The 19,562-nt window shown below is 45.8% G+C and overlaps 1 protein-coding gene and 1 pseudogene across 10 annotated transcripts in view; one reads left to right on the forward strand and one right to left on the reverse strand.

The window, feature by feature from the left end:
• SHROOM4 (shroom family member 4) overlaps positions 1 to 19,562 on the reverse strand; it is a 283,821-nt gene that overhangs the window by 100,775 nt on the left and 163,484 nt on the right. For 8 of the 10 annotated variants that reach the window (XR_010125372.1, XR_010125373.1, XR_010125371.1 and 5 more), the window contains 2 exons: positions 6,103 to 6,237; positions 1,102 to 3,592 (listed from right to left, as the gene is read on the reverse strand). Coding sequence is in view for 7 of the 10 variants with exons in the window: in XM_054473015.2 (XP_054328990.1) it covers positions 1,102 to 3,592; positions 6,103 to 6,237 (2,626 nt within the window). In the remaining 3 variants the exon portion in view is untranslated. Of the gene's footprint in view, positions 1 to 1,101; positions 3,593 to 6,102; positions 6,238 to 11,229; positions 11,434 to 19,562 lie in introns of those variants that run through there. The other 2 variants (XM_054473014.2, XM_063660273.1) reach the window with 2 other exon arrangements.
• On the forward strand, positions 17,561 to 17,661 carry LOC129025502 (U6 spliceosomal RNA; annotated as a pseudogene).

Consider the following 19,562-nt stretch of genomic DNA (forward strand, 5'->3'; position numbering starts at 1 on the left):
CAAACTCTTACCAAGATATAGAACATAGTCACCACCCCACAAGTTCCCTCATGCCTTTTTCCAGTCAATCTCTGTGCCACCTCCCATTGGCAAGCAGTGTTCTGAATTTTTTTTCCCCATAGAATAGCTGTTTTAGAATTTCATATAAAAGGAATTGTAGAGTTCATAGTCTTTTATGTAAGGCTTCTTTCACTCTTGAAGTTCCTTTTTACCAAGGATATACATTGAGCAAATTCAGATAGTAAGTCATTTCAAAAGTGTCTGTGTATGCAACAGCTGAACACAGGAATTAACTTCTGGTTTGAATGCACCGGCCAAAAGATGGCATCAGGGATGCCATGGGGAAGTAATTTGGCAGTGAGTAGGCAAGGACCTAGGGAGTCCTCCCAGAAGTAGCCTGGGGGATGGTGGTGGCTTGTGTTATGGTAATAGGTCATAACCAGGATATAAGAGCAGCCAGTTTAGACCTGGGTCTCCAACAGAGACAGGATGGAGAAAGGGGAAAGGATTTGTCTTTTTAAAAACCCAACAAGTCAGATCTCTGAAAGCAAAGCCTGGGGATATTTGCAAATTTTGCATCTCTAAATACTTCTGAAGTAGAAAATGGGAGGCAATAAGTGATATTTTGTATCATGCACTGGGCCTAGAACTCCATAGACACAATCTCATTTGATTCTCACAAGTGATCCATGAGGCAGCCATGATATTCCTCCATTTTAGAGATGAGGTAGTGAGACTCTTCTTAATACTGGCTATTTTATGACGGAAAAATTATTTTTTCCCTTTAGAATTACATACTTCAAATTTGTGTGGTTGAATGACTTGCTTTGGGTCACTCAGATATCAATATTATAGTCAGGATACAAATCTCAGTTGTGTCCATTTTATGAAGCAAAAGTTACTTTTATCTAACCCTAAAGATGAGACAACTGCAATTTTGGTGGCTGAGTATCTTATTCAAGGTTACTAAGCTAACAACTACTGGAGCCAGTGCTGTACAGTTTCAAGGAATTATAATTGTTATATTTTTAAATGATTTACCTAGCTTTCTCCTCTCAAAGACAATAATGAAGGTTACCCACCCAAGAACCAAGTCCTCACCTGCACTGTCAGCTTCCTGGGTTTCCAAGTGTTGCCAGGTGCCAAGCTGCTGTCCTCGAGGGTACTGTGCTGAGGATTATGATAGCAAACTGAACACCGAATGCATTGGTGGTGGTGGCACCGGCAGTTGTAGCAATTTGGCATCATATTTCTCTTTAGCAAGGCAGGGCAGATTTCCCCAGAACAATAAATGCAAGGATCATGGACTAGAGCTCCTTGAACACTGCAGGAGTAAGAGCAGGTCCTGTGGTAATCAAAATCACCACAGTGTAGTGGCTTACAACACATGGAATTTTCTAGACCTTTGCTTGCAAAACATTCTGAGTAAGTGGGAGTTTCTGACTGAAGGGGTGACATGGAATGATATGATTGGTCTGTGGCATGATATGTTTGGTCTGCGGAATGATATGATTGGTCCATGGGATGGCGCCTCAATTCCCTATAGCTGGAGCTCATTGGCTGGAAGTTTTGGTCTATAGGTTTTGGTCTCTGGGTAAAAGTCTTGTTGCTATGAGTGGTTAAACCTGGCAAATGAGATGTAGATAAGGATTTGCTACTCTCTTCAAAGAACTTTCTTCTGTCTGCAAAAGGCAAGAGGATGGCATCCTCCCCAGCTTGAGCAGTAGAAGCCTTCAATTCCTTGTTGTCACCTGGGTTGGAAGGGCCTTCCATGGCTACTGCCACAAGTGGCTGTGAATTATGCTCTGGAGACCATCTCCAGTGACCTCCACGGACTCCACAGTGAGCATGTGCTTTCTCAGGGTCTGAGGAGGATGGGTCAGGTGCTTTCCACCAGGTGTTCAGGCCCAAAGAGGACTGGCCAGGCCTCTGGCCAGGGCTTATTCGTCCCTCTAAGCCTGTCCTAGATTCATGGCTCTCAGGGGCTTGGCTGAGGCACTCGGAAGACCTAGCTCTGAGCATCATGCTTTTGTTGAAGAGCTTGTCTCTGGGGCTGGGAGGTTTTTTACATGAAGATAGAAGAGATGTGTTAGAGGCAGTGAGTGGAGGACTTTCTGGGGGCTCCTGGGTCTCTTCCACTGGCTCCTTAGTGTCACACAGCTGTGACAAGGGACCCTTGCTTTTCTGGAGCTGGGCCTTCCTCCTCTGAATTTCATTACGCAGATTGGTAGCAAAACGCTCACTCTTCCGCCGGTTTTGGATTGAGCGGCCCCGGGTCCCTCCACTTCGCCTACCACCCATCCGGCTGCACTCCTTGGGCTCACTGTCCCCTTCTTCACCTGCCTCTGTGCCACCAGCTACTTTAGTGGTTGAAGAACAGTCCCTGGCTTGTTGAACAAGGGAGCCAGAGGCAGAGGGTTGCTGGTTGGCCAATTCACTGCCTGCTCTGCTTGTTCTGTTTGGGTCCAGGAAACCTTTTTCTGAGGGGTGTCCATCAGCCTCTCCATGTGGGGGACTGCTTTGGCTCTGGTGTCCCAAAACTAAAGACCTGTCATCCACTTGTCTGGTCTTTCTTTCTTTGCTGGACTGGTCATGGGTTCCTCCTGTAGGGGGGCATGGACTTTTCTTCCCTTTGTGGCTGCTGTGCAAAGGGGACAGAGTCCACTGGTGCCCATCCTGTCCAGGTGGGAGCTCCATCCCTTTGCTGCCCCTGGTATCAAGGTGCACATGCTGCAGGTGGGATAACAGCAGCTGTTCAGGGGCACTATGGCGATGCCCTGTGGGTCCTATGAGATGTGGAGGTCTGCCAAAAGAAGCCTTAGCTAGCTCTGCAGAAGCCTCATTGAGTGGGTTGGAATCCATGCTGGAAGCTTTGTCACAGGCTTTTGGGGATCCAACAGCCTTGGTTGAGGCATGCATCAGTAGATGCTCAGAGCCCTGTTGGCTGGATTCAGGAGGCTGACTGAACTCACAGTTCTGATGACCCTCACTTGTCACTTGGTCATGCCCACTGAGGCAACAGAACCTATTAGGGTTCCTTGCGGGTAGCACAGTCTCTAAGCTCAGTTTCTCCTTCTGTGCCAAGGGGACCACAGGCTCAGATGCCCTGCGCTGCTCTCCATTGAGGAGTTGGGCTCTGGAGGCCTGAAGGCTGTCCCGCCTCACTGGAGGTTGTGGTGGGCCCCTGACTGCTTTGGCAGGCCCTGACTGGTATCCCTCCTGTGGACGGGATGACATCTGAGAGCTGGGGGTCAGGTAGCCCCCACTGGTGTGCCGACTACCTCCTGAGGTCTCAGCCACATTAGGACGGCCACTGGGGGCCTTAGTTGGCCCTGGGCCTTGCATGATGCAGTCTGTAGAGGCTGGCTCCTCTGGCCTGAGGGAAAGGGCACAGTCAGAAGCATTTGAGCTGGCCGAGAAGGAGCTGTAGGCTGAGTCACGCTGGTTAGGGTACATGTTCTGGTCAATAGGCAACAGATGGCTCTCATAGGTGGCTTGGCCTGGTTGCTCCAGGCTCTCCATGCTGCCAATGGAGCTGCTTTTCTCGGTGCTGCAATGCCGGGAGAGTGGACACCACTGCACACACACGTCACTGTAAGACACAGGGCATACTGGTTAGTTAGCGAAGTCATGGCCAGCCCTACTATAGGAGAGGGCAGGCCAGCCCAGAGGTACCCATGCCACAAATGAGAGGAGGGTAGGCAAAAAAAAAAGGGGAAGAAAGGGAAACAGGGAAGAAGATGGACATTGGGGTGCCTCAGGGGCTTAGTAAAATGGGACACAAGATGATATATGGAAAAAAGATGGGGAAACACCCCAAAGACTAAAAGTGGGAGAACTCTATGGCAGTTATCCTCTATTTCCCTGACATTAGCAAGTCTGAAATTGCTTCTAGGCTGTCCCTGTCCCTAGGGAGTCAGCATGTGGCTCCCTGCCAAAAGAGACAATCACAGAATATCAGCATTAGAGAGGAGCCCTAAAGGGCTGATTCAATTGTAGCCAGACCATTTTGTAAATAAATCAGTGATTCTCAAACTTGAGCATGTGCATCAGAATCACATGGAGGGCTTGTTGAAACACGGGTCACTCGTCCTCATCCTAGAGCTTTAGGTCTCGGTGAATCCTGAGAATTTGTACTTCCAACAACTTCCCAGGTGCTGCTGGGGCTGCTTGCTCATCCAGCAATCACACTTTTGAGAACCACTGGTGTAAAGCAAGCCCAGCAAAGGGAAGTGATTTTGAGATGGTGATTTACTCAAGAACACCCAGCTCTAACTACTGGCACAGACAGGGCTGTAATTCAGGTGTTCCCCTATTCTTTTCTTGATAATAGCAATCCTGACTATTTACTGTGCCGGACACTATTTAATGTGCCGGACACTTTACAAGGTTTCACTTCAAGCTGAAGAGGACAGATCTTTTTTTTTTTTTCTTTTCCAACCTTTATTTTAGATTCCGGGGGTACGCGTACAGGTTTGTTACAAAGGTATATCACATGATGCTGAGGTGTGGAGTACAATTGAACTCATCACCTGGGAAGTGAGCAGAGTACCCAACGGGTAGTTTTTCAACCCTTGTCCCACTTCCTTTCTCCCTGCTTTTGTATTCCCCAGTGTCTATTGTTCCCATCTTTATGGGACAGATTATTATCTACACTTTACAATGGAAGAATCTTAAGCTTAAAGAGGTAAAGTAAACTGACAAACTCACTAAGCTGCTAAAGAAGCACAGCTGGAATCTGAATCAGGCCTGAGTCCAGTGTCTTAGCGCTACTGCCATATGGTCTTTTAAATAGGAATAATAGTAATAGCTATATCAGAGGGTTGATGTGTAGACAAAGCAGATAGTAAATGTAAAGTCCTTACCACAGCCCAGGTACCTAGCAAGGGTTCAATACATGGCAGCTGCTACTCTCTTTATTAGTTTTTGTCATCAGGATCCTCTCTAATACTAGTATTGATAAGTATAGGGGCCTCTGCCCACCCACGCCTCCCCCAGCTCCCACAGCGAAGCCAAACCTGGAAGACCAAGGGAAGGGCTACGATCAGATGCAATCTTCAATTTTAAGTACCATTTCCCACACATAAAGCCAAACTGAGCCAAGTCATGCCAGTAACTCCCTTTGACTAGAACCCCAGAGGTTGCAGGCTGCTCTCAGAAAGGCCATAGTCTAGAAAGCCAGAGTTGAACTGTGGCAGCAGCCCATGAGACCCTCAGGTCAGCTTCTGCTCATTCTTGCTCCCTGCCTTGCCCCTTATTCAGTCAGCTCACTTGTTCTCTGGGCAAGGAATCCATCAATTTCTTATTGGCAAGGGAACCTGCTACCCACTCCACCACTATTCCTGCTGAAAAGAACAAAAACAAAAACAAATCCTCACTCAAGCAGGAGCCAAGCTCAAGAATGTCAAAGTGTGTTTCTGCATATTCTTCCAGAACAAAACTGCCTCTGCCCTGAGCCCTTGGTTTCCAGATAAAGTCACCGAATTGGGGTAAACTCAACCCTTAGTTTCTCTGAACCTGCAACAGAAATCCCTTCTTGGAGGGAAGCTCTTGTGGAAGGGAAAAGACAGTGAAGGGCAGCACCTTTGCTGGCTCTCAGCCTGAAGAAAATTTTGTCTGCCTCTTGGGCAACTGTTTCAACAATGGTTATTCAGGAAGGTCCCTATTTTGAAGGCTTTGGCTATGTGACAGAGGTAATAAAGACCAGATAAGGGCACCAGTGAGTCGCCATTGATAGAGAAGCAGGCCAGAACTGAGCCCTGGTGTCCTCCTACATTAAGAGACAGGAGAATGAAAGGAATTAGGAAAAGAGATACGGAGAAAGAACAGCTAGTGAAACAGGATGAAAAGCAGGACAGTGTGGTGTCTTGTAAGCCCAATGAGGTATTTCAAGGAAACATTGTCCAGAAGGAAAGGGACTAGCCCCAAATCACACAGAGTTAGCAAGAGACTAGGACTTGAACTCAGGTACTCTGGACTCCCACTTGCTTTTCCATTATAGCACTTGAGACTCTAACATCCAACAGGGACTAGAGCAGAGGAGGAGGAGTGTCCAAATTGTCTACCCTCCAGCCTGTCTTGAGGGGAGGGCTCTAGACTCACCTTGTGTTGCAGCCGGAATGCCAGGACAAGCTGAAGGCTTCAGAAGGGAAATGCATGGTGGTGGCTGCTTCAGGGCATCCCTCCAGCAGCTTGGCCACATGCCATGAGTGTGGCCTACTGACAGGGGCGTTCCTCCTACAGCAAGAAAGGGACAGGAAGTGGGCTTAAGGAACCAGAGCTGAAATCACTTCCCAGGCAGCTTCCGCCCCACCCCCTCTTTTCCTTCAGTAAAGTAGAACATCTTGCAAGGAACTGGTGTGGGAATCTTAGTGGCCCTCCTGAGCTCCTAGTTCTCAAGTCTCCTTCATTCTGGAGATATGGAATGTCAGCTTCATAGGGCTGCTTTGTTCACAAGAGTATCCTGAGCACGTATCACAGTGCTGGACACATAGTAGATGTTCAATAAATATTTGTGGAATAAATGAGTGCTGCTGCCTAATGAACAGTGAGCACATCCTCACTTCTCTTTGAGAAAGAAAATCAATCTGGTCAATCTTCCCATTTTTCTCTGAGAAAGGAATGGGCAAGTGATTGATAAGTTTGAACAGGTCAACACTGGGCTGTCAATTCTCCAATTTTTAGCCATTCATTGATTAAGTATCTGTTGTATGTTTACTGTGTGTCCTCTATGTGTAACTCTGGGATTACAGAGATGAATCCAATACAGTCTTTGCTCTCGAGAGCTTACAGACTAATGGGAGAGACAGAGCTGGTTCAAACAAAGCATGGGATAGGTGTTGACAGAGTGAAAGATAAGATGGGTACAGAGGTGAGACGCCTGAGTTGGTAGGCAAAGTGGTGGCAGGAAGCCCCAACTCCTGTGAGGGAAGATAGAACAAAGTGGTGAATGCACCATGTTAGGCTGACAGAGGAGATTGGCTGCTCAGCAGGTCAGGGGTATATAAAGGGAAATAGGCCTGAGGCCACGGCCCTGAATGCAGCCACAACTTTTGCACAGACTGCCGCATACAGGACCCATCCCTGTCCCCTGGCATACTTTGCATGAGCAGTTGCCACCCTTGCAAGTGGGGAAGAGTAGTGTGGTGAAGAGTACATGTGGGGCATGGATAATTCCAGGAGATAAAAGGGTGATTGATGGGAGGGAGAATGACAGAAGGAGGGAGAGTAGAGAGAGAATGGAGAGAGAGAGATGCTGGAAGCGCCAGGCAAATGATAGAGATAAGAAGGAGAGATGATAGAGGGGAAAATAAATGACAGAAAAAGAGAAAACTCTAAGAAAGATTGTAGAGAAATATATAGTAGAGAGAAATGGATGATAGAGAAAGAGATGAATGGCAGAGTAAAAGAAACATGATAAATAAGTAGATGATACAGAAGTAAATAGATAAATTATTTTCATCAATTTATTCATATTTACTGTGCCAGGGTCCAGACTAGGCACTGGTAGTACAGGGTTGAATAGGATAAGGGCCCCTGCCTTCAACAAGCTGGCTATATCGTGAGATAAAGCAGCTCTCTACCTCCCAGGAGCATTCATGGTCACACTCAAGCTGGAGGATTCCATCCTAGCTGGAAATGCCCCTCACCCCAGCAGAAGCACAGAAGATCTCAGTAGTACAAGGCTCTAGAGGGCTAAGACCTAAAAAGATAGTCTTCAGAAGAATGGCCCTGCTGGGGAAAACAAGGATTGAGTGGTAATAGGCCAGACACAGACCAGGAGGTATAGCAGGAAGGGCAGGGGAAGCTGTTTGTCAAAGGCCAGGAAGTAGAGCCACAGGTCAGCAACAGTGGAAAGCCAGGTGAAGCCCCTAGCTTTGTAATCATATTGTTCTATTATTGATTTCAGAGTGCCCAGAGTTGGGGCTGAAGGCACAAGGAGACCTTGGGGGCTATGCTTGCTCTGGCGTCCTACACACAAAGCCACACTGCCGGGAAATCTCTCCAGCTGCTGCTACCAGGTAGTTATCCGGTCAACAACTATTCGTCAAGCATCTACCAGTAGCAGTACTATGTACCATGGGTATCTACTATGTCCTATGCTTTTAGGCACTGAGGATATAGTGGAGAACAGGGTATCCTTCTTATTTCAAGCCTCTTTCCATATTTAGAATTATTGAGTTCTGGGTTTAAAGTGTGGGCAGTCAGCCTTGGTGCCACCTTCTCCCTAACCATCCAATCCCACACTGAGTTCTACTGAGTCTTTTCTTTATGATGTTTCTCTGGCCCTGGTTTGCTCTCTCTCTCTCTCTCTCCCCCTACCCGCCTCCTCCATTTTCACTGTGGCCATCAGACAGAACCACAGCTCTTCTCCCAGAACCCACCACCAGCAGCTCCTGTTCTAGTCCAGGCCCTTGAAACTTTATGCCCCAAATACTGCAGAAGTCTGCCAGCCTGTCTCTCTTGTTCTACCTCCAGTCACTGCTTTTAGGTCATATCAAGTTAAACGCCAACTGAATTGGGGTACTCTCCTATTCAAGAATCTTCACTGGCTCCCTATTTCTCACTCTGTCCCACATCAAACGTAAACTAGATCAGTTTCAAAGTCTTCAATAAGCTATCTTTACCCATCAGCTCAATCTCTCATTTCTCTGCTCCAATCACACCCTGCAACCAGCTCTGTCCCTTCCTGATTCTGTGCCTTTGCTGTTGATATTCCTGTCGATCTAACACACGCTCTGGGGTCAGACCACCTTTGTTTGAATCCCAGCTCTACCACTCATTAGCTCTATTGCTTTTGACAGGTGACTTCACTTCTCAGAGCCCTAGTTTTCATGGCAGTAAAATGTGGATAATAGTACCAAATGGGATTGTTGAAAGATCAAATGAGACAATGCAAGTGCTTTGAATCAGGCCTGGCAAGGCCTCGACCAATCATAGTTATGACTATGACTGTTCCCTCTGCCTGGAATGCCCCCTCTCCTTTTGTTAACCTAAATCCTACCTGTTCTTCAAGGTACTGCTCAAGTACCATCTCCTCCAGGAAGCTCGTTCAGGGTAATCTAGCCCTCACAACTGGGTCCATAATAATATGATATTTGATATTGCCCATCATCATTTCATGTGTGTCAGTCTCATCTCACCAACTATACCAAGCCAGCAGGCAATGGGTGAAAAATGAGTGAGACAGATGTAGGTTCAGATCCCCTCTGCCACTTTAGATGTGTGTATCTGTAAGTTGCTTAACCCATCTGAACTTTAGTTTTCTTATCTGAGAAAGGAAACAATAATTCCTATCTGGCTAGGTGACTGTGGGGATTAGAGATAGTACTCTCAAAGCATCTGGGACACAGCCTGATGCACAGCAAGTGGTCAGTAAGTAGCAGGTACTATAATAATGGTTATTAGCTCAGACTTGTACCTTTTGATGGCTCAAAAGTACCCACACCTAGGGTACCATCCACTGTTGAGGTTCTACTATACCACTACCTTGCCACACTGTGAAACATACCTTACAAAGACTCTTACTATTTTTTTTTTTTTTTTTTTTTTGAGATGGAGTGTCATTCTTGTCACCAAGCCTGGAGTGCAATGGCACGATCTCGGCTGACTGCAACCTCTGCCTCCCCGGTTCAAGCAGTTCTCCTGCCTCAGCCTCCTGAGTAGCTAGGATTACAGGCATGTGCCACCATGCCCAGCTAATTTTGTATTTTTAGTAGACATGGGGTTTCACCAGGTTGGCCAGGTTCATCTCGAACTCCTGACCTCAGGTGATCCATCCGCTTCGGCCTCCCAAAGTGCTGGGATTACAGGCGTGAGCCACCGTGCCTGGCTGGCCCCTTACTCTTTCTAGGGTTTCTCCAGGAGTAGGAAACAATCCCAAAGTAGACAGAAGAGGGAAGTGGGGGCTTTTAGGACACAGAGAAAACTAAAGGCTGGAAGAAGAAAAATCCAGAGGGAGCTGGAGCCAGAGCTAGAGCCTTCTAACCCTAGTTTGGGACAGGAGAATAAACTACCTATATGCTCTACTATTTGGCCTATTATTAGTTCGGAATAGCCCTAGACTTGAAGTCAGTGCACACTTGCATTCAAATTGTAGTTGTGTGGCCACGGGCAAGTCACTTCTGCGAGTTGTAGATTTTTTATCTGCAAAATGGGGAAGATGACCATCTGTTTTTCGTGAGTTATGTTTTGGATTAAATGCAGTCCCATGTGTGAAATCAATCAGCATAGTGCCTGACATACTGTATAAACTTAAAAAAAACACACAGCAGGACCACTTATTGAACACTTAAGATGTGCCAGGCACTAAGCATTTCACATGCATTAACTGATTTAATCATCTCTCTAACCTTATGTGAAACAGTTTTATTATTGTTATTATTACTAAGACAGGGCCTCTCTGGCTCTGTTGCCCAGGTTGGAGTGCAATGGCACACTCATAGCTAACTGCAACCTCAAACTCCTGGGCATAAGCTATCCTTCTGTCTCAGCCTCCTGAGTAGCTAGGACTACAGGCTACAGGTGCATGCTACCGTGCCTGGCTAATTTTTTTGTATTTTTTGTAGAGATGGGGTTTCACCATGTTGGCCAGGCTGGTCTTGAACTCCTGGCCTCAAGCAATCTTCCTGCCTGAGCCTCCCAAAGTGCTGGGATTACAGGCATGAGCCACCATGTCCAGCTGGTAAAAGTTATTATCCCCACTTTACAAATGGAGAACCAGAGATGCATAAAGCTTAAGTGATTTGCCAAGAGCACATAGCTAATAACCAGCAGAATTGGGAATGAAACTCAGATCCTCCAGTTTTTTCCTAGGATACCACACGACCCCTCCTCTCCAAGGAAGAGTCTGTCTGAAAAAGCCTGTATTCCTGAGGTTTCCCATAGCAATTCCCTCAAGAAGCAGTCAGCAAAGGGAGGTCTCATTAGTCCTAGAGCTGAAACCATTCCCTCCATAGGCAGTGGGGAGAGAGAGGAGGAGAAACAAACAGAAAAGTTAAGAAAATGCCTACGACCAACCATGCAGCTCCAGGCCAAGATGTGAAGGCAGTGACCCCAGTGCTTGCCTTTCTCCTAAGGCTGGCTCAGGCACTATCAATAAGCACACACCTCATCCCATCCTTCATTACTCCAAAATGCTTTTCTTAGGAAGCAAAAAGAAAGAGATATTGAAGAAAGAAAGCAAGAGGGGGAAGAGTGGCAGCAGCCATGGCTACTGGCTGTACCTACCATGGAAGTTGCCCAGGGTGGAGAGATGGCTTGGGAGAGAGCGGGGTATCCGGCTAGCTCAGACTCTCGTTGACAAACCCTCCAGCCAGCGTCCTCCCTTAGCTGGGACCCATCTGCCCTCCAGTTAAGACCTTCTGGGGCGAGGGACCATCAGCCCAAGATGCTGAGTGTGATCCAAGGGGCTCAGGCACAGTCAGGTTCCAGTTCTAAGAACAGGAAGGAGTAGCACTGAAGGCAAGGTATGACCATCAGCCTGGATGGACCTAGATATGGCCACAGCCTTAGGGAACGAAAGCCAGTGTCAAGAGCTGGATAGGAGTGAAGACGCTGCTCCAGGAACCAGCCAGCACCCTGGTGGCAAAGGGAAGGATGAAAGGCACTTCTAGCAGCATAAACAGCCCCCCTGCTCCCTACTCCAACCTCCTCTGAGCCCTGGCCCACCCCCTCAGCAGCTCAGAGGCCAATAAGGAAGCTGGGCCCCCAGCCACTGCTAGAACTCAGGAAAGGAGCAAGGAAATGATGTTTGGGAAAGATAAAGCGGGTGTCTAAAAAGAATTTTTAAAAATACACGTAAGTGAGAGAGAAAAATACCCCAGACACATACACTTAAAAGAATTCCTGTGCTTCCTGGACTGAGTTGACCCCACCCAGCCATCTCTGCAGGCCCTCTGGGCCCCAGAAAAGTACAGATAAGCCAGGACTACCAGCCTCCAGGTCTAGAGGAGTAGCACTCCAGCTGATTTTATATAGCTGGGGGCAAGTGACTAAGAGATTTTCCAAGGTGAAGGTCCTGGTGAGATACGAAGGCTCACAAACATTTTCGGATGTATTTACAGGGGTCTGCACTTCCTGTGGGGACATGAGCAGATCCAAAGAAAACCCAATTTTACCCCAGAGACTTCAACTCCAGAAAAGGTGCCCATTAGCAATGCTGGAAATGTGGTGTTTGGGGTCAGTGTCCCTGGATCTGCCATGAATTCACTCTGACCTCTGGCAACTTACTCCCACTCTCTGGGCTTCTGTTTCCTCCCTGTAAAATAAAACATTGAATTCAATCGTCACAAATGACCCTTCCCGCTCTAGCATGCTATGATGTAGTAGTCCTAGGCCCCAGGCTGAGGTTCCAAATGATGCCCTAAGTGATGAGCGCAGTAGCCAGAATCCAGAGCAGCCCCATGTGGATTTGTTGTACCCCCTAAGCCCAGGCTCAGGCACCAGGATTTAATTTATCTTGGGGAATTAGAGTTAGGGTTTTCCTTTCATTAACACTCCTAATTCCCTACTCCAGTTTCCCTTGGCCTCTGGCCTCAATTCCAGTAATTTCTGGCTCCTGAGAGGGCTTATGCAAACTCCCTTAGGACATGAAGTATGTATGCTAGGGCCTTTCCTCTCTGGGGAAATCATGCCTGGAGGCCCCTTCCCCTTTCTTCCCTCTGTATCTCACAGGAGAGTCTGGGTTGACTTTTATCAACTGTATAGGGGAAAGTTTGGGAGCTTTGAGGAGCATATGGATCTGGCTTACAGTCTCAGCTCTACCATTCACTAGTCGTTTGGCCTTGGGCATGTCACAGAACCTTGGTTTCCTCATCTATAAAAAATGCCTGGCATGTGACAGGCACTCAGTAAATGCTATCTGTTTTTAATATTACCTGTATGCAAAATAATAATGAGCGAGGTACCATTAGCAATAAGGAAACTGATTTCTTCAATCCAAATGAAGATAAAAGAGAAAGGACTAGTTAAGAGAAGGCTCAAACGCCAAACCCAGTACACTCTGGAACAGCACTCTCAAATTGTAGTGGGCATACTAATTACCTGGGGATCTTGTTAAAATGTAGATTTTGATTCAGCGAGGCCCAGGTTCTGACTTTTAATAAGCTCCAGAGTGATACTGATGCTCCTGGTGTGATAACCACATTTTGAGTGGCAATATACCAGGACATAATCTGGTCCAAAAAATGCATCAGGTTAAAATCTCTTTTCATTTCATTCCTCAGGCCTGGGTGTCCAGCCGCCCTTGCTCTTCTGGTCACCAAATGTCTTTCTCCTTTTGCTCAGTGGCCCAGCCCATGCAAACGCTTGCCTGAAGAAGCTTGCCAATCCCCACTTCCTAACAAAATAAAGAGCAACTGGTTTGTTATCAGTGTGACCCTGCCAGTGGCCAGGTGAGGCTGAAGAAATTGTGACTAGAGGTGCAAGCATGTTCATGGGGCTGGCTGAGGTAGGGAGAAAGGGTGTGAAGATGACAGTTGGGATGTCATCAGATGAGGAGTAGGCAGGTGGGCACAGACAGTGTACACTCAAGAAATCCTTCGTTGAGGGAAGATGAGAGAGAAACTTGAGTGGTTTAGCCAGTTTGGGATTTGGGGAAGAGGTTGGGAGAGGTGGTGGAGGGAAAAGGGCATATGCTCCCATTTAGCAGAGCTGAGTTCCAGATAACATGATCAAGTATGACCTCCTGTGCTCAGGGGACGGTAAAGATGACTGCTTCTTTTCCAAGTACTCAGGAGACGTGAACTTGGCTTGGGGACACAGGAGGGTGGGCACATGCAGCAGAAAAGCCAGAAGCTGGCTCCCAGGAGAGGCCTTATAAAGGCTCTTGTGAGAGGTGAGGGGTGGAGGTGGACCAATTCTGAAAGGAGTCAGTCTCCAGCTGCCCTAGTCAGCTGTCACCCCAGTATCTTCCGATAGCACCATCTGTCTTTGAGCCTGGATCCCAGCAGACCCCTGAAGAGATACTTGGGAGAAGATGAGCAGAAAGAGAACCATGGCTCTGCTCTAACTTAGGGGAAAAAGGAAAATGTGACCCCTGTTGCTTGTGGTTGTGCTCAACCTGAGGCCTGGACCATAACAGAGTGTGGGTACTTTCCTCTTTTTAAAGTATTTGTATAAATAGAAGCACAAAATAACGTCCTTGATTAGCTCTGTTTATTTTCTGTAGCTCTTCCAGCCTCCCTCCAAACAGCACATTCCACCTGCCCCACACGAAGAAGCCCAAGCTCATTCTGGCAGGCTCAGCAGGAAGGGAAGCCCACAGACAAGCCGGGGGACAGAACAATGCATGGCTTGTTTATCTGACAGAAGAGGGGAAAAGCTGCCTGGTCACCATGGAGGGACACAGAGCTCTTGAAGGCCCACCCCCACCCACTGTTGGCTGGGGTCCTTGCAGCCTGGTAATCAGGAAACCCTTCCTTATTATAGACTCAACCAAGGGGGGAAGAGTGTGTGTGTGTGTGTGTGTGTGTGTGTGTGTGTGTGTGTGTAATTTGAAAGAGAACTTTCAGGACAATGGCTTTCTCATCAGTCTGGGAAAGCTATAATCTGGGTCATCTGAGAGATGAATACTCTCTGGAGAAGGGGCTTTTGGTACCCAGCTCTGCCTCCCTGCCTCCCCTCCTCTCCCCACCTCCTCTGAATAGCCAGTTCAAGTTCTTCCATGTAAATCTGCTGGGTCCCCCTCTCCACCCTCCACCTCAGAATCCATCCCTGGCTAAAAAGAAACCCAGGGTAGGGAATAAGAAAAGAAAGGAATGTTCGAGTGGAAATAAAGACTCCCCACAAATGCTGTGGTGTGTGTCAGGGGTGCTCTTTGTCTTTCTGCATAGGGAGTGATAACTTCATCTGGCTAGGGCATTACATTTGACCCTCTGCTTCCATTTCTCCATTTTCACATTGAAATCTTTAAGACACAGAGGGACACCTCTTTTTCCAAAGAAGGTTGGCAGGAAGTAACCATACAGATGACTTGGGAAAGCTCTGCACATAGCAGCGGGTAGGAAAATGCTTAGTACTTTAGAAATGCAGTACTCAGGATTCTCTTTCAGAATGGGCTGGAGAGAAATTTCTAGTTTTTCTATATATAGTGTGATAAAACATACCAATCATAGACTTGTTTAACTGACAGAAGAGGGAAAAAGCTGGCTGATCTTGTCAATGATCCTAAAGGCAAAGAGGTGGATAGTGAATATTTCGAAGCTTCTAGGAGCAAGAGGAGCAAGTCCAGAATCTGAATAATGAAAGAGGTTTTTTCCCTCTCCCTTCTATGTACAAAAGTTAAGGGTGCAACACCAGAGGGCTAAGGGAGACTTCAGAGGAGCACATAGGGAAAATGGCATCAAGTTCACAGTGCACCATCTGACTCAACAGATAGCCTTAAAGTTTTTGCCATGATGCCCAGTTTCCTAAACCAACACCCAAAGTGATAAAGAAGGTGGAGGATGTTTGTCCTCCAGCTCTGGTTTCTATCAGTAACATTTATAGCGTCCCTTGGGAAAGAGGCTGTAGGAATAATACCAGTTTTCCTTTCTTCCTCCTTGAAGCCCATTATCTCTTTCAGTTCAAACTCACTGTTCGACCTACCACTTTCCAGAGGTCTGATGGAATCCATAAAGGTTTTCCCCAGAGTCAAGTCTCAAAGTCCTCAGAACTACTTCTGGCCACTCCCCAAGTCATCTCTACTACTAAAGACACGGATCCCTAGGACAATAACCAACAACAGTTAGGACCCCAATAGAAACAAGAACACCCAGTCACTCTGCTTTGATACAACTTGACAATCAGGAGGAGCCAACACGCAGCAGAGCTGGAGCACAGTGAGCAAGGTGGACTGCAGTGGGAGATGATATTGGGGAGGTACATAGGCCAGATCATGGAGTTTCCAAAGGCTGAAACAGTTTGAATTTTATTCTCAGTGAAATGGGAAGCTGTTAGAGGTTGTTAAGCAGGGGACTAACATGATGTAAGTTTTATAAAGGTTTGACTTGGCTGATGGATTTGTGGCGGGGGGGGAGGGGTCAAGAGTAGAAGCCAGAGAACCATTTAAAGGGGCTATTATAGGTAAGAGATAATGGTGGTTTGTTCTAGGAAAGTAGCAGTTGGGACAAGAACAAGAGATTTGATTAGAGATATTTTGAAGAGGTAGGGCTGACAGTATTTGTTGATGGACTGAATATGGAGAATGAGGAAAAAAGAATGAGCTATGACACTTGAGTCACCTGGCATCTGTACCTTCTTAGCACAGTATTCATTCCCGAAACTGAGTCATTAGGGGCTCTAAAAAGAAAATTGGCAGTCTTCACTATTGTTTTGTCCAAGCATTTACAGAGCTCCTCTATCTACATTTAAGGTGTTTGGAGAGGTACTAGGCAACATGCCAAAATGAAGAAGAAATAATCCCTGTGCTCAAGGAATTTAGTGTGGTAGAGGGTGGACGAAAAATACCTAGAAAACCATTAAAAAGGATGGAATGTCAGAAGTATCAGAAAGGAAATGCTAACAAAATGAGAGTCAAAAGAAGGAGAGAGTACTGCTGCTTGAATCAAGAATGGCATCACAGAGCCTCTGAGCTGATTTTGGAAGAGTCAATATAATCACCACTGAAGACGACTGGGAGAGAGGCAATGCCAGATTTGCATGAACAGAAGTGGGAAGCACAGGAATACCATGAAGGAAGAAAACACAGTTTTTATAAGGCACAGACAAAGTGAAATTAGAATGATGCAAGAGCATGGTGGGCCTTAAGAGTCAAGTTAAAGCCTTTACTTCACATAATCCAATAAGCAAGAGAGAGCCCTTGGAAGTTCCAGAGTAGGAGAGCAATATGGTATGAGTGGTATTATAGGAAAGTTATTATGGTAGCCAAGTGTAGGATAAATTATGTGGATAGATACTGGAAGCACAGAGAAGTGAGTAAGCTAATGTAATAGACACAATCAAAGGCAAAATCAGAGCAATGGCAGTGGGGATGGAGCAGAAAGGAAGAATGTGACAGAGAATCAATAGCGCTGGACTACTAATTACATAAGCAGAGAGAACAGATGACTGTGAAGCACCTAGAAGGCTGATATCACTAATCTAAATAGCAAAGTCATAGGCAAGAACCAGCTTCAGGAAACATGAGTTTGATTTCAGATATTAGTTTGTTATGCTAGCAAATTCTGTAGGTAGGTGTGCCCAGCGAGCAGCTTGATGTGTGGACTGCAGTGCTAGAAAGAGGTTGGGGCACGGTATGGACATGTGGTCACTATCCAGAGGAGGCAGCCGAGGCTGTTGCTGTGGATGTGACTGCCCATGGTGAATGTATGCAAAGGAGACGGGGGACGATAGATCTCTGCAGAGCTATAGTTCAGTGAGAAGAGGAAGAAGAGCTGGTGATAGAGACAAAACAATGAAATGCCATTTTCAGTGATATTGGCAATACTTTTTAAAGATAAGTGCTGACAAAGTTGTGGGGAAATAGATATACATTGTTGGGTGGGAATGGAAATGGGTACACACTTGCTTAAGGGAATTTTGGCATATGTTATCAGAAGACTTAAAATATTTCTACTGTGCTTGCTTTGGCTGACATATACTAAAATTGCAATGATACAGAGATTAGCATGGTTCCTGCACAAGGATAATGCGCAAATTTGTGAAATGCTCTGTATTTTTACTGCAAATAGTGGTAATGGTTTCACAACCTTGTGAATGTACTAAAACCCACTGAATTACACACTTGAAATAGTGAGTTTTATGGTATGTGAATTATATTTAAGAAATTTCATATCCTTTGATCCAGTTTTTCCACTCCTAGGATTTTATCCTAAGAAAGCCATTAAAGATGTACACATTTCTTTATGTACTTGAAGTGTCTTCCACTGCAGGGTTATTCATAATGGTAAAATTTGGAATATCCTAGCTGTCCAACATTTAGGAAGAGTTAGAACATATTGTGCATTTACATGGAGGAATAATAGTTTGTCATTACAAACCATGTTTTTGAAGACTACTTAAAGACCCTGAAAAAGGCTCACAATATAATGGTAAATTTAAAAATTGTATATAAACCTGAACATATTACAAGTCCAATTCAAGAACTATATATGCATATGTATACATATTCTTTTTTTTTCTTTTTATTATTATTATTATTATACTTTAGGCTCTATGGTACATGTGCGCAACGTGCAGGTAAGTTACATATGTATACATGTGCCATGCTGGTGCACTGCACCCACCAACTCGTCATCTAGCATTAGGTATGTCTCCCAATGCTATCCCTCCCCCCTCCCCCCACCCCACAACAGTCCCCGAAGTGTGATGTTCCCCTTCCTGTGTCCATGTGTTCTCATTGTTCAATTCCCACCTATGAGTGAGAATATGCGGTGTTTGGTTTTTTGTCCTTGCGATAGTTTACTGAGAATGATGATTTCCAATTTCATCCATGTCCCTACAAAGGACATGAACTCATCAATTTTTATGGCTGCATAGTATTCCATGGTGTATATGTGCCACATTTTCTTAATCCAGTCTATCATTGTTGGACATTTGGGTTGGTTCCAAGTCTTTGCTATTGTGAATAGTGCCGCAATAAACATACGTGTGCATGTGTCTTTATAGCAGCATGATTTATAGTCCTTTGGGTATATACCCAGTAATGGGATGGCTGGGTCAAATGGAATTTCTAGTTCTAGATCTCTGAGGAATCGCCACACTGACTTCCACAAGGGTTGAACTAGTTTACAGTCCCACCAACAGTGTAAAAGTGTTCCTATTTCTCCACATCCTCTCCAGCCCCTGTTGTTTCCTGACTTTTTAATGATTGCCATTCTAACTGGTGTGAGATGGTATCTCATTGTGGTTTTGATTTGCATTTCTCTGATGGCCAGTGATGGTGAGCATTTTTTCATGTGTTTTTTGGCTGTATACATATTCTTATACAGACATGCACATATTGAAAGGCTGGATGTAAATGTACTAATATTGTACCAGTGAGTATTTATCTTTGTGTGGTGGAATTAAGGGTTATTTTTATTTTTCATACTTTTAAATCATTTCTAGATTTTATACACTACACATGTATTACCTTTTAAATAAAAAGAGGTTTCTTTTTTTTGAGATGGAGTCTTGCTCTGTTGCCAGACTGGAGTGCAGTGGTGCGATCTTGGCTCATGGCAACCTCCGCCTCCCGGGTTCAAGAGATTGCCCTGCCTCAGCCTCCCGAGTAGCCGGGACTGCAGGCACGTGCCACCATGCCCGGCTAATTTCATATTTTAGTAGAGATGGGGTTTCACCATGTTGGCCAGGATGGTCTCCATCTCCTGACCTCGTGATCCGCCCACCTTGATCTCCCAAAGTGCTGGGATTATAGGCGTGAGCCACCGCAACCGGCCACAAAAAGAGGTTTCTAAAGAAAAATGTCACCATTCTACATGGACATATCATTTACCCAGGCAACTGTCTGATATAACTGTCTGACATATTCTTAAATTAGGAATCTGCAATTATACTTGTGATTTCACTTAACTATTTCAAAGATCTAGATTTTTCCCTCAGGGAAATCAGCCTAGAGC

The sequence above is a fragment of the Pongo pygmaeus genome, chromosome X (assembly GCF_028885625.2).
Source record: "Pongo pygmaeus isolate AG05252 chromosome X, NHGRI_mPonPyg2-v2.0_pri, whole genome shotgun sequence".
In the NCBI taxonomy this organism is placed as follows: domain Eukaryota; kingdom Metazoa; phylum Chordata; class Mammalia; order Primates; family Hominidae; genus Pongo; species Pongo pygmaeus.